The sequence below is a fragment of the Ailuropoda melanoleuca genome, chromosome 6, assembly GCF_002007445.2.
Source record: "Ailuropoda melanoleuca isolate Jingjing chromosome 6, ASM200744v2, whole genome shotgun sequence".
Taxonomy (NCBI): domain Eukaryota; kingdom Metazoa; phylum Chordata; class Mammalia; order Carnivora; family Ursidae; genus Ailuropoda; species Ailuropoda melanoleuca.
The window spans coordinates 80,854,281-80,867,735 of NC_048223.1; the positions used below are offsets into that span (position 1 = coordinate 80,854,281).

Here is a 13,455-nt window from a genome sequence, read left to right on the forward strand (position 1 = left end):
GGAAAAAAGTGGGAATGAAGGGGTCAGGGTCTCAGCCTGTTTTTTCTGAGGGGTTCAGGGGGATAGTCAGACCTTCGTCAATCAAAACAACAACAAAAGAACAAAAAGAAACCTCAAAAGTCCTGATACACCAGAGGCAGAGACATGATTGCTTCCCACTTCCTGTTCGTCCTGTTTTCTTTGCTAACAGAAGCCCCTACTTTTAGCGAGGCACAGGGCTACCCAGAACCCAAGTGGCATTTGCTAGCTTCCCTTGGAGCCAGGTTTGGTTAGTTCTGGCTGAAGGGATGGAAACAGAAACGTCCCTCAACTTTTGGGAACTTTCCTTAAAGGAAAGTGCTACACCTTTCTTTGCCTTTGTCTTCTGGCTAGAATGCGGGGAAATGGAGCAGTGGCCTTGGACCATGAAGGGTGAGGACAGAGCCGGAACTAGAGCTGGTGGAGGGGGAGGCTGGCAGTCCCTGGGTCCAACAGCTTTGTGAAGGTGCCATTTCAGCCCTGTAATGCCCACTACGGTCTTCTTACATCAGAAGAGAAAATCTTGGAGATGTAAGGTCATGTCCACTAGAGATTTTGTGGTCACCTTCTCCCAGGAACAATGTCCTCCCTGCATATCTGGCGCTTCCTGGCTCTGTCTGTGTAACCGGAAGAGACCACGCCACTCCTTTCAGAATGGAGCACTTGAGCACTCTCCGGAACGAAGCCTGCTGCAAGATGACTTGGTTTCTTTACCATCAGATATTGGCAATACCTTCAGAAGGAACGAAATTAGAAAGGCACAACAGAACATAGTGTGAAAAATACCTCTGTCCTTTAGTCATTGTTTCTATTGCCAGAGGCAACCATTATTACATTTGTGGAAGACTTTTAAATGGTAACCTCTCTTTTAAAGAGAAAAATTCTCACATCCTGGGACACGCTGATATGTATGTATGTATGTGTGTGTGTATACACACACGCACACAGATCAATCAATCAATCCATATCCATCTCTATAATAGCTCTGAGCTACTGCCCACAACTCTTACAATGAGGTCACATTTACTTTATAGCCCAAGTTAAAATGTTCAAGCCCTCAGCCACCTGACTGCCAAACGTCAGTCCCCTTCCCTAGCCTTTTCTCCCTGGTATGAAATACTTCCCAGATCTAATGATTGAGCAGACTGTGGGGCAGAAGTTGTGACGCAGGAGGCTGGATCCCCAAGGCCACAAAGGACAGCTCCAACCAGGTGACTTAAAAGGGTAAGTTACAGATGCCTGCGTGGCTCAGTCCGTTAAGTGGCCGACTCTTAATTTCGGCTCAGGTCACGATCTCAGGGTCATGCTGAGTGTGGAGCCTGCTTAACACTGTCTCTCCCTCTGTCCCTCCCCTACTATGAGCACGCATGCATGTGCTCTCAAAAAAAAAAAAAAGAAAAGAAAAGAAAAGGTCGGTTTGGGTTTTAGTTCTGAATTCTCAGACCATGTTTTCCAGTAAAAATACTGGTCACCATAATTGTAAACACACTTCATGCGTGTGTCCTTTGTGCCAGACACTGTACTTGGATCTTACATGCAAAATCATATCGAATCTTCCCAATGACCCTAGCTAGGAATTAGGTACACTAAACAGCATTCCTATCTTGTAAATGAGGCAGAGAGCTTAAATTATCCCAAGGTCACCAGATAGAAAGGGAAATTGGGATTTGCATTCTCATAGTCTGCTCATAGAAACCGGGCTCTTAACCACAAGCTGACCCTGAGCAGATGGTAAGCCCCATGCACGCAGGGATTTTCTCCGAGGCCCGCATACCACCTGGCACAGAGCAGAAGCTTAGCAAGTCTTCATGGACTTAAACGTCCACTTATGAACACCGTGCAGGGAATGTGCGCTAATGTATGGGAGCATCCTTTCCCAGGGACTGGAGGCTTTTTTCTTCTGCTCAGGGTCCACCCTCTAGGACCCCAGTCCAAGGGATGGAGGCCAATCAGCAGTGTGAAGGGCGCTGCAGAGGGGCTGGAACCAGGGGACTGTGCTGGCCAAGGGACCAATCTTTATTCCAGTGAGTTGAAGGGGCCAGACCTCCCACGGGACCCTCAGTTCTGCAGCTTGACGCTAGACAGTGCTGGACACATTTCTGCAGGCTTGATCCTCCACCTCTTTGGCTCTGTCCCCTCCGCTGAAGAATTGTTTTTAGATGCACTGGTATCTGATTTATCGGGTTTTTTTTTTTTGTTTTTTTGTTTTTTTTTACTGCTGCTCTTTCAGCACCTAGAACATAGTAGGTCTTTATTAGCTGAATGAACTTCAGAACAGGCACTTGACCCCAGCTAGGTGGCACTTCCCGAAAACACTGCATCATGTCCCATTGTGGCTGAATTAGCTACATGATGGGGGGCGGGGAGGGGCACAGTGCTCAGCACTGCTCAGCTCAGCCCTCCAGCCCCCGAGGGGTGGGCTTGTGGCAGGGGACGTTAATTATTATAGGAGTTGGAGCCCATATGTATCCCAGTCACCCTGTTGGACAACCTACAGGGATGAACTGCTACCATTATTATCTAGAGTTAAGTTTTCCTCTTGTTTTCCTAAAACAGTAGAGTTCTGTCAGGAGGCGGCCACAATTCAAGAAAAATAATCATCATACGCTATCAGGTTCAATCAGACATACACATGGATAAACCTGACACAGAAACACAGCACCATGATTTGACTCCAACAGACACTGTGAGACTCCAGGATGTCTCTCCCACCCTCAAAGCGCTGAACAAGCAGGGGGCGGTAACCAAGTTAACTGCTATTTTAATCCCCTCGCACAAAAGATATAAAAAGGGCCGAGGATTGGACAGATCACTAGTCAGAAATATGAATTTGTTAATGGATGAGACCATTTAAATGTATTTTTATTTCTTCCCCAACAGGCCTAGAGTAAAATCCCAACCTTCTACGGGGCTTACTCATAAGACGACACTGCTCTCTGCATGTGGTGTCTGAGTTCTGCGCTTGCATAAAGCCCAACGCCAGGGCAGCAGGTCATCCCATCAGGGAGAATTTGCACACCCACCTATGGCACATGCAGCAGGGAGCACGGAGTAGGGCCCACCAGCCAGTGCCGCCTATGCCAGGGTTCCCAGCGGGGCTGCTAGGGCTACGAGGATGCTCACCGGTAGGACACATGGTCTCGGATTGGGTGGTGCGCTCCTTCACGTAACTCTTCCGTCCCTGCAATGCCACATGCTGATGACACCTGCCCCCTGCCTGCGTGCAGCACAGTCCACACACCTCTCACCTGGGCTCCTCAGCACCCAGAGTCCTCGCTTAAGCAGGATGAGGCTCCTGGTGGGGCCGTCTTTATCACTCACAGCAGCGCACACCAGCTCCCCTCCCCACTTCGGGTACGAGTCACACAGAGGAAAGCGGGCGCTGGTGCTCCCTCCCACTCTGCGAGTCCACCCTCCCACGGCCCTCGTGCGTCTTCTCGCAGTTTGGGATCTGAGCGGGCCCGAGGCTTACTCCCCAGGCAGGTTTTCAGGAAGGCAGCTGTGGCACCCTGTGGTTCTCTGCAGGTTGTACGAGAGAAGTGAGGCCCGTGGTGAGGTTTCAGGTGGCACCTCTGAGTAAGTCTGCTAATAGGCTTAATCCGTGTTACGAACCGGGCTAGCTCACTTCACAGATACGGGGGTGGAACATGTGAAATGACACTTTTTCACCTTAAGAGTACTTCTTAAATCAACCTCATGGGTACAGGGAGACCACAGGGCCAAACTAATTTTAACAGAATTCTAAACCAGAGAATGGCCAAAGATTCAGGTCAAGAATTCTGAATTCAGAATCCCGTCAGGATGGCAGAGAAAGCATTCACTCTAACACAGGCCCCACAGCCGATAGTAACATGAAGCATCTTAGCAGCGTTAACTCAGAACTTTGGAAATCAGCTAGAGGATGTCTGAAGAAGCAAAGTGTGATTATATGTAATACGACTTGAATTCTGAGTGCCTGCCCTACTCCCCCCCCCCCACATCCACCTCTTTAATCAGCCAAGCCATCTTCCTCAACAATTAACTCACATCTCTTCAGGTTGGGCTGCTGTTTCTTCCAGGGGCTGGAAATGATGAGAGAAATTAGTGACGTCGCTTCAGAAGGAGAGCTTCCCAGGTGCATGGAGCCAGAAGGTAGGGCCGCAGCCCCACTTCCACTACTGTCTCATTCCCAGCTAAGCAGCCTTGGTTTTCCAAGGCCCCCTGGCAAGGAAGGGTCAGAGCAGTGGGACTTGGCTCCGGATAGGGAAGGGAAGGATGTTCATGGAACAGTCTCCAGAGGGAGCAGAGAGCGGCAGCCATACCACTTCTCCGTGACCCTGGCCCAATCTTACGGAGCAAATTCGGTACACAGAATCACGGTCTCTGGCAGCAAAAGCCTTCTGCTAAGATAAGCTATGCACATTCCTTTCCTCTGTTGCACAAAACCCCATCACAAGCCTTGTGGGGTCTTCCTGGGGTACCCTGCCAGCTCTCCTCCCAGCCTGACAGGCACTTTTGATTGTTATAGATTTACTCTTTCAGTAGCCTGCTACTGCCAAATGGGGCACACCGCCAGGTCTAGCTCCCTCTCCACCCCCACGTGGGCCTCCTCCCTTCCTGTCTGGGTGGCCCTTTCACCCCTGCCTGTATCCGGAAAGGCCCTACCTGACCTCTGCCGCCAGGGTACTTTTTAGGCCATAACTCCACACCTGCCCTGCTTGTTCTGAGGACGTGGGAGGCAGGGCACCTGTACAGATACCTCTGGGGGCGGAGAGTGTGGGCACCACCCAGGCTGCCAACCTCACCCATCAGCTCCACGCACACTGACAGTCCCCACCGCAGAGGGCTCCAAACTCCAGCAAGGCTTCTATCAGCCGTGAAAAATGGGTTCTGCTCGTCACAAGGCAGGGTGCCCCCCATGGAGGTCAGAAGTAGACAAAAACAATGGGGTGGCCAGAGGTGACTGTAAAAGATGTTTCAGAGCAGCTCGGGCCTCATGACAGTTCTAGCTTGGTTACAAATCCTAGGAGGTCTATCTGCTTAACCAGTTTTTCCGGTGACACTTTAATGCTGGCTTTCTTGGTTTCTATAGACTCTTGCTTTCAAATTTCAAAAGTAAAGCCAAAATAATAAGAACAACTCCAAATTCTTCAAACCGAACAAATAAATAGTGATAATATTTACATGACTAGGCCACATTGAGGGACTTGAGTACAACCAAGGAACAGAAAAACCAGAACAGGCCCTGGTGTTGGGGCTTACAGCTGGCTCTGGGTCATGGTGTGATACTCCTGAAAGCGGATGGTTGGAAGGGTGAGGTGAGAATGAGCAAAGATGCCTGGCTGGGGCCTCCTGGTGAGGCTAGGATTTCAAACGGACAGACAAACCTCAGTTCTCCCAACCAGGCACTGTGGTGTGATCAGGGTCCCGGGCGAGCTGCTCCCAGGGACGCAGAGGACTTCTCTGCATCAGGACCTGCCCCAGGGAGCACAAGGTCTCTGGGTCGGCTGCCAGTCTCGACCTCTTTCCAGACAGGACAAGAAGCCGAGGTCAGGAACGGTCCCCTCCTCCCTTGACTATGTGACAAGGGGGATGTGGAATTCGCTTGTGTCGAAGATCAGGGGTCTCCTGGGAGGGCTTGGGTCCCTGTCGGCCTTGTGCAGCAGCTTGAAGAGCCCAGTTCCAATGTTCATGGGGATCCCCATAATGATGCATTCGGACACCCCTGAAACCAACCAGACAGGGCATTAGACGGCTTTTCAACACATGGGTGGGCTCCCAGCCCAGCAGCTCTCCTCTCGGTCCAAGCCACAGCTGCTCTGTAGGCTTGCCTTCCAGAGCACTAAACGCAGCCAGCAGGGATACTGAATGATGCTCGGGGAACCCTGACTTTGCCACTCAGTGTTTCCGCAATTTAGGGCCTAGAAGAAAAGCAAACAGGCTGATGGTAGACACCAGTCCCCTTGGAAACAGCAGTAGAAACTTGTTCCCTATGCTCAGGGGTCAAGGCTGGGTCAGGCTTAACAGCATGCCTGTGCCTTGGAAACCCACAGCCCTAATGGGAGACACTTGGAAGACAAGGCCCCTGTACAGAGACAGGAGGAAGGCCATGGAGCAGACTGTTTCTCCAAACTCCACTCCAGACTTCTGGTTCCAAAACAAGCGAGTGCTTGTCAACTATATTCCGGGGTGTGTGCTATCAGGAGACCAGAGAGACAAACCACCAAGCTACAGACCAACACGTACTGAGGGCTAACGCTGAGTTAACAGCACTGTAAAGAACGAGGAAGGAGAAGATTTCACAGTGGGGGTGGGGTGACCACGCCAGGCCCTGAGGAGGTCGGTGGTGGGCAGAGATGGCCGTGCGAGGGGCTGCAGGGCTGGCTGTGAGTCCCCCTGTCAGGCACACTCACTCTTACTTTTGCCTTGGCCTGTTCTCCTGCCCCAATCTCTGCTCCCTTTTTCTTTCCTCTAACCTTTCATTATCTTAAAAATGATACAGTAATTTCTCTTTTCCTTTTTCTGCAACCTGTGTCTCTTTTGAAAGGAGAAAGAGTTAATCTTAGGAACAAAGCAGAGGCATGTGCCCTGACCGGGGCCCCACCCCACACCACCACCTGTTTGGCAAATCCACGCTGGGAGACGAGACAGGAAATGACCACTAGGAAGTGGAGCTCTGGTGCTGGGGACGGTGGCCAGGCTGGGAATCCCTGCTTGGGCCGGAGGAGTATGTGACCTTGGCCTGGCTACTGAGCCCCCCCCGCGGACTCCTGCCTGGGGCCTGCAGGGTCTTGCATGGGAAAGGACAGAGGACCGAGGGCGGTTGGTGTGGGAGCCAGGGAAGAGGCAGCCGAGCAGCAGGCACAGTTGTGACGGCTCCGCCACAGCTCTCGTCTCCCAGGCCACCATCAGAGATGCGCCGTGTGGTGTGGGGAGGCGGCTGGTGCAGGGCCAGACCCCTCAGCCAGCAGGCTAAGTCCCCGTTCTACTTGCGTACGGGTTTAATACCTGTCCCTTGCACACATGCTGAGGTCAGTGCATGTAAGGTGCTGGGCCCGGTAGCTCTCTTCCCCGGGGGCCACGACAGCAGGGGCACTGGACGCTGCCCCCTCCTGTCAGCCCTGTCACCACACGGTGGGGGCCCGATCAGACTGGCTGACTACAACTCCAAGGGCCAGAAAAATTCCTTGGTGCCTAGGGTTAATCTTTTCTTCTTGGCCCCAAAGCTGTCTGTACCGACAGAGAAGCCTCTAACAGATGAGGCAGGGTGCGGGGGGGTGGGGGTGCAGGGAGCCACGGCCAAGCTTTGGAGATAAAAAATCAATCATTTCCAATTCCATGATCTGTGACTTTATTCTAAAAAATAAAAGCTCTGCCTACTCAGTCTCCTCACCTCCTGGGAAGTCCTAGCCACAGTCTCAGCTATAAATCACAAGGCCCTCTGGGGAAGGTTCTAGAAACACCAAACCTACCACACACGGAGTCCTTCTGCCCAAAGTAGGCAGCATCAAAGAGATGGTCAGCCGTCTTCTCAAAGGAGGCCAGCATCAGCACGCTCTCCTTCATCTTGGCCAGGCCAAACCTCGTAATGCCCAGGACTTCACCCTGCATTGGAGGGAGGGGGGAAGGAGTCAGGGTGGTACTCACACCACATATGAAAGTCCAGAACAAACCACACCGCCTGCCTCCTCTCAACAGAGTCAGCACAAATCGGCAAGTACCCGTTCGAGTCAGTCTCGGGTCCTGACAGGACCCTAACAACACTCTGTCCCGCCGGTGTCCCCCTGGGGCTACCAGTCACTGAAAACACGGATCCCTACACTCCCAACAACATGCCGTTGGAAGAAAGAATCACGAACTGAGAGCTAGAATTAAAAACCAAACTTTTAAAAAAGAGAATCCTTCTGAAGATGTTCATTATAGCTCAAAGAATTCCAAACTCAAATAATTCAAAAGCCTAACAGCAGGGAAACAGTTAAGTAAATTAAGGTGCTCTCACTCAAGCAAACACTGCACCATCATTAAAAAAGTATGTTTATAAAAACCACGTGACATGGAAAATACTCATAAAGTTAAATGAATCAGGATAAAACCTGCAAGCCCACTACTCACCGCAACTATGTAACATGATGCGTGCGGAGAGAGTAAGACCAGGGGGCAAGACTTAAAAGCGACAGCCTTTCACTACGGGGCAGAGTTTCCTCTAAACGGGTCATTTGCCCACCCAGTTCTGACCGCTCTGTCATCAGGGACAGGTTCCTATGGGGAGGCACCGTGAAAACTTTACGGCACTACTACGGGGCATGTGTACTACTACAGGGAACGGATTCGTTTTGTAGGAAGAGAAAGAAAATGACCAACTTCATTTCCCACCTAGATCACGGTAACTTATCCTTGATCTGGAAATGGCTAGAGAAATGCAAGGAATGGGTTCAGCAGGAAATAAACACCTGGTTTGCCATGGAAACCTCTGGGCTTTTGGCAATGGCCAGTTTTACTATAGAATGACATTTCTAATAAGGACAAAAATAATAATGCCCCACCTCCTGCCATGAGATTGCAAGTTTCATCCTGGAGTTTTACCAGAACACCCAGCCCAACCCCATGCTTTGGTTTTTGAGTGATGGTGACATCCTATTTTCCTTCCGTGGTGGTCACCACAGCTGTGTTCTCCAGGCAGCTGCGAGACGGCCCGGCACGCCGCACCGCACCGCACCCACGAACCTTGTAGGTCATCAGGTCCGACAGCAGCATCACGTGCCTCCTGTCGATGCTCATGCCGTGGTTGACCATCGTGTACTGGATTTCGTTGATGATCGTTGTCCGGGCAGCTTCGATGCCCAGAGTTTTCTCCACCTACGGAGAGCCAGGGTGAGTGGAAGCAGCCTCTTCCGGCACACTGGCCCAAGTCCTCCCCACGTCCTCCTCTGCCTGGCAGCTTCCCAGCACGCTCCAGGCCCTCTGCCAGAAACGGGCCGCTGGGCAATCTTTTGCGTAGACCCAGAGCAAACGGCAGCATCCAAGAAGTGTGCCGGGACAACCGTGAGGTGACCCTGGGCATGACGGTACCTCATAGGTGTTATTGGAGGTGGTGCGGGTGCCCTTCACACCGTGGGTGGCCATGACGGCCCGCAGGTTATCACCCTCTACCAGGAGCTTGTACTTCTCCTTTCCGCTCTGCTCGTCGATGTGGATGACAGCTCTGGAAACCTCCGGGATGCCCTGCACCACCACCTGGACTCAGAGACACAGAAGGCTCAAGGCCCAGCGGTGCCCATGGCCCCCCCCCCCCCCCCGATAGCCTCAGAAACCACACAGGCTGTGAGAACTGAGAACGTCATGCCTGGGTTGTCACCTTGACCAGCCCCGTTTCTCAGTGGGGTTTATCGGGAACATACCAAACCTAAAAGTGCCCATGTGTGGTTAGGGGTGAGGGAGGAAGTACAAGGTCAGGGGGCCGTGCCACAGTCTGCATCAGTTTTCCCAGAGAACAGACAGGAATCTAACAGGCAGAGTTGGTGTGGCAGGGCAAAGATGGGAAAAACCTGACTGATTCCAGAGGGGTGTGGTAAAAAAGAAGAAACGGGCCCCCCCCATAGTCTCCGTAGTGACATAGTCCTTAGGTTGCCTGACACCTGGATATTCGGGCTAGAGGTAAACGTGGTCTCTCCCTCTACGACTCTCCAGGCATTAGGCTGGCCGGGGCGCCCACGAGGGGACTTTTGTCTCACCTTGGGGAGATCCTCTTTCAGGAACTGCAGCACATAGTACATGGAGCTCTTGCTGTTCTCTCTGGGGGTGACACACACCACAGCCTCGCCATGAACGGCCACGTCGCCAGGCTTCACGCGGAGCTTGGACATGCAGATGGAGTAGCGCACCGTCTCAGCGTTCACCTGCGAGGTGGCCAGACACGGGCCACGCAGCCAGGGCATTACTGACAGGGATGGAGGCTTCCATTTCACTGTTTCTTGACCTTTTTCCATGACTGCCCCCGACAAGCCTCATTTTTCCCCAATCTCATTCCTCACTATAAAATTTACTATGAGACACACTGCATGTTTGCTTATGTACCGTATACGTACATCTACTTTACTTATAAACAGAGGAGACTTGCTTCACAACCTCCCCTCACCCCAAACCAACCTCTGCCCCCAATAAAAATGCATGCTCCATTCACAGCAACACACATAGGCTCCGAGGCAGTTCCAGGAGGTGGGGGGCTGGAGAGCAGAACAATTTGTCAGTGAAGCCTCCCCTTCACCTGACCTCACCACAACCGCTCACGGGCCACATGCCTGGATGCAACCCAGTCCTTCTGGTACAAGAGCCACAAGGCAGGCGGCCAGAGCTAGGCTAGAGAAGCCCGCAGCCTGGACACGTGGCTGCTGCTCAATTCTGGAATCATAGTCTATGGGCAACACCAACTTGGTACTTAAGACAACGGGCTGACTGGGTGCTAACTGCCTGAGAGGAAGAGAAAGGTGCCAGAAAGTTACTCAGTTTGCACCCCTGCCTCAGCTACTCTGTGAGAAAGGCTGATAATCTCTCATCTTTACCTGTCTGTGAACACCAGTAATACTAAGCCAGACTAGTCCACCAGCCAAAAACATTTGCTGAGCCAGCCAGGCGTCATGCTGGGAGCCTACAGATGAGTAAGACACAAGTGGCCCTATGCTCCTGCCAGACCCTCTAATACTATCTCATAGCAAATGGCTATCGTGGCTCACAGAATTTCAACAAACTTCCTGTCTTTAGACGGGAACGTGTGTGTCAGGGTCAGATTGAGAGAGAGAGAATGGGAAGATAGGATGGACCCTTACAGAACAGAAACCCAACAAAGCCTCGGCCATGCTTCTCATGCCTGACTTAGCTCCTGCCCCAGGCTATGAGCACCCATCTTGGGACTCACAGAGGATGACCTCCTGCCCACAATTAATGACGTGACTCACTTCTAGTCTCAGAAGTCTGATCCGTTCCAGGGAGAGCTTGACGAGGATAAAGCAGTCATCCGGAAGAAACACTTCTTCAATATACTCTGAAATCTGTCGTGTCAGAATGTTACACAGTCACTCTCCCCTTTCCAAAGAACATATGCTGCTCGTTTTGGAAGACATGGGACAGCGTGGCCATAGCGACCGGGAAGCCCACCACAACGGGTGTTTATGCGCCTGTGTCGGCCACACTGCTGCTCCAGTGCTCTTGTCACCAAGAGGGATTTCTTCTTACCTCTCCCAAGAGGGTTTTCTCAATTCTGCCCTTCACAAGGCGAGCGTAGTCCGCGTCGTCATCCTTATCCAGCTGTGCCGTGATGATTGGGGTGCTGAGAGAAGGCAGGGGCAGTGGTTACAGCTTGGGAAAGCCCTCTGGGAGGCCGCTGCTGCGTGAGGCCCAGGCACTCCTGCAATGCTAGTGCTAAAAGCAACTGTGATTTCTGGAGCACTCACTGGGGGCTTCACAGACGTTCTTATCCAGGCTTTCTATTTTTAGAACTCACACGGCAACCCACTCTATCAGTGACTAAGACGATTTTCGGAACATTCTTCCTGACCAAGTGAACCCACCTCTTCCTCTCTGGTCCTAGAGGGGGGTTATTTCAATTCTGTACTGACCCTTCACACTCGTGTATTAGAGCTTCCTCCACTCCTCCACCCGCCCGCATCACCCCTGCTCCAGGACACCTCCAACTCAGCCAATCACCTGCCACCAGCTCCTGCCCTCCCTGTCCTGGCTGGCATCCCCTAATCTCACTCCTCACCATAAAATTTTAATATGGTCAGACACACTGAAACAGTCTTTCCTGTCATTTCTTATGTTTCTCTCTTTAACGTAACTTGTGGCCACAAAGAACCACTGCCTCCTTTGTGACTGTACCCGGTTTCGACTCCTCTTTTTCTTAAGCGGGTTATTTAAAAACCCAGATCTGCTGAAGACAAGCATGCCGCCAGAGTTGACAGTACTGACCACCAGAGTACCACACATGGTAAGAGAATCACATGACAAGCAGCACGAGAACAGAAGGGAGACGGAGGCAGGCACCTGATGGCCTTGGAAGCGTTGATGATCTCTTTGATCCGGGGCACCCCCAGGGTGATGTTCATGGAGGCCACGCCCGCAAAGTGGAAAGTCTTCAGGGTCATCTGGGTGCCTGGCTCACCAATGCTCTGGGCACACAGTGCGCCCACCGCAGAACCTGGCTCCATCTGTGCCCTAGAAGGTAAGGGTATGGAAGAATAGTCCTGCAAAACTGCTGGGAAGAGGCTTCTGGTTATCTCCTTTCAACAGAAAAAAATGCAGGTGTCATCAGGGTCAGGAGGGAATATGCTATGAGCCAGGCTGTGCTTGTGATAGGAAGAACCTGGCACAGACCAGCCAGAGGTGCAGATGGGGGTGGGGTGCGTGTGCAACAGTCAGAGGGGCCCAATAATGGAAGTGAATAGCGTGGCAACTTGTGGTCTGTAGTGACTGGGCCCCAACATCGACTGCCTGGAGAAGATCCAAGAGCCCTGCTAACAAATGGTGCTGACAGCTGGCACCCGCCAAGCGTACTGGGAGTCACTCCACGGAGGGAAGACACCCCAAAATGTCTGCACGATTACTTCTACATCTTGGAGATCCAGCCTGCCTCCCCACCGGAGGCCCTAAGAGAAGAAGTGACAGAGCCCGCCTGAACACTGGCAGTGGATAAGCTGAGCGGGTGCAGGACCTCGCTCTGGTGGGGAAACAGGAAGGACAGGAGCCCCACGCGCCTGCCCAGCAGTCCAGGAAAGTCAGCATCTATACCTCATGTACTTGTCCCGACAGGTCTCCAGGAACTTTTCGATTTGGGTGGGGGTGATCCGGTCCAACTGGTACAACACACGGGGCTGGAAGGACAGAAACCAAGTGTGGGGTCAGGCTGCGGGACCTGAGCCCACGGGGGCACCCGAGCCCATCGGGGAAGCTGAGTGCTACCTCTGTTGTGCCGTTGTCGTTGATGCCATATTTATCTCTGGTCTTCTTGATCTTCTCAGAAACGCCCTTGACGAAATTTTTTATTTCCTGAAAGATTACACAGCAAACATCAGTTATATATTTCTTGGGGATCTGGATGGCAGTTTGTTTTACAAACTTCGGTAATGTGATGACCCCGCCAGTTTCGCGATGGCTAGTGATGCCCTCTCTGCTAGTTCCACGGGGCTCCCCGGAGCAGCCAGCGGGAGCGACCGTAGGAGAGCCTGATGCGGCCGCTTTCTCCTCTGCTCTCCGGGCATGCCTGTCGCCTGCATCCACCCAACTCAGAACAGCTAGAACTGTGCCATTTATAAACTCGCAGTCTCTAAATGGGCTATTTTTGAGGCTTTCATCTGAAGTTATGATCAACTGAAATACCAGTTAAAGCATAGCTTTGTACACGCTATGTACATTTCAAACACATGGTTTCAGCTTGCCTTCATTTCAGAGATGACACTCCCAAAT

At 52.0% G+C, this 13,455-nt stretch overlaps 1 protein-coding gene across 1 annotated transcript in view; it reads right to left on the bottom strand.

The window, feature by feature from the left end:
* Positions 1-5,147: 5,147 nt before the first annotated feature.
* The window catches only part of POLR3A (RNA polymerase III subunit A), a 46,172-nt gene continuing 37,864 nt past the window's right edge, over positions 5,148-13,455 (bottom strand). Inside the window, exons 22-31 of the mRNA XM_019798736.2 lie at positions 12,952-13,038; positions 12,781-12,863; positions 12,037-12,207; positions 11,227-11,320; positions 10,950-11,042; positions 9,729-9,893; positions 9,067-9,231; positions 8,722-8,853; positions 7,470-7,602; positions 5,148-5,722 (exon numbers count right to left, since the gene is read on the bottom strand). Coding sequence (XP_019654295.1) covers positions 5,574-5,722; positions 7,470-7,602; positions 8,722-8,853; positions 9,067-9,231; positions 9,729-9,893; positions 10,950-11,042; positions 11,227-11,320; positions 12,037-12,207; positions 12,781-12,863; positions 12,952-13,038 — 1,272 coding nt within the window. The 3' untranslated portion in view covers positions 5,148-5,573. The remainder of the gene's footprint in view (positions 5,723-7,469; positions 7,603-8,721; positions 8,854-9,066; positions 9,232-9,728; positions 9,894-10,949; positions 11,043-11,226; positions 11,321-12,036; positions 12,208-12,780; positions 12,864-12,951; positions 13,039-13,455) is intronic.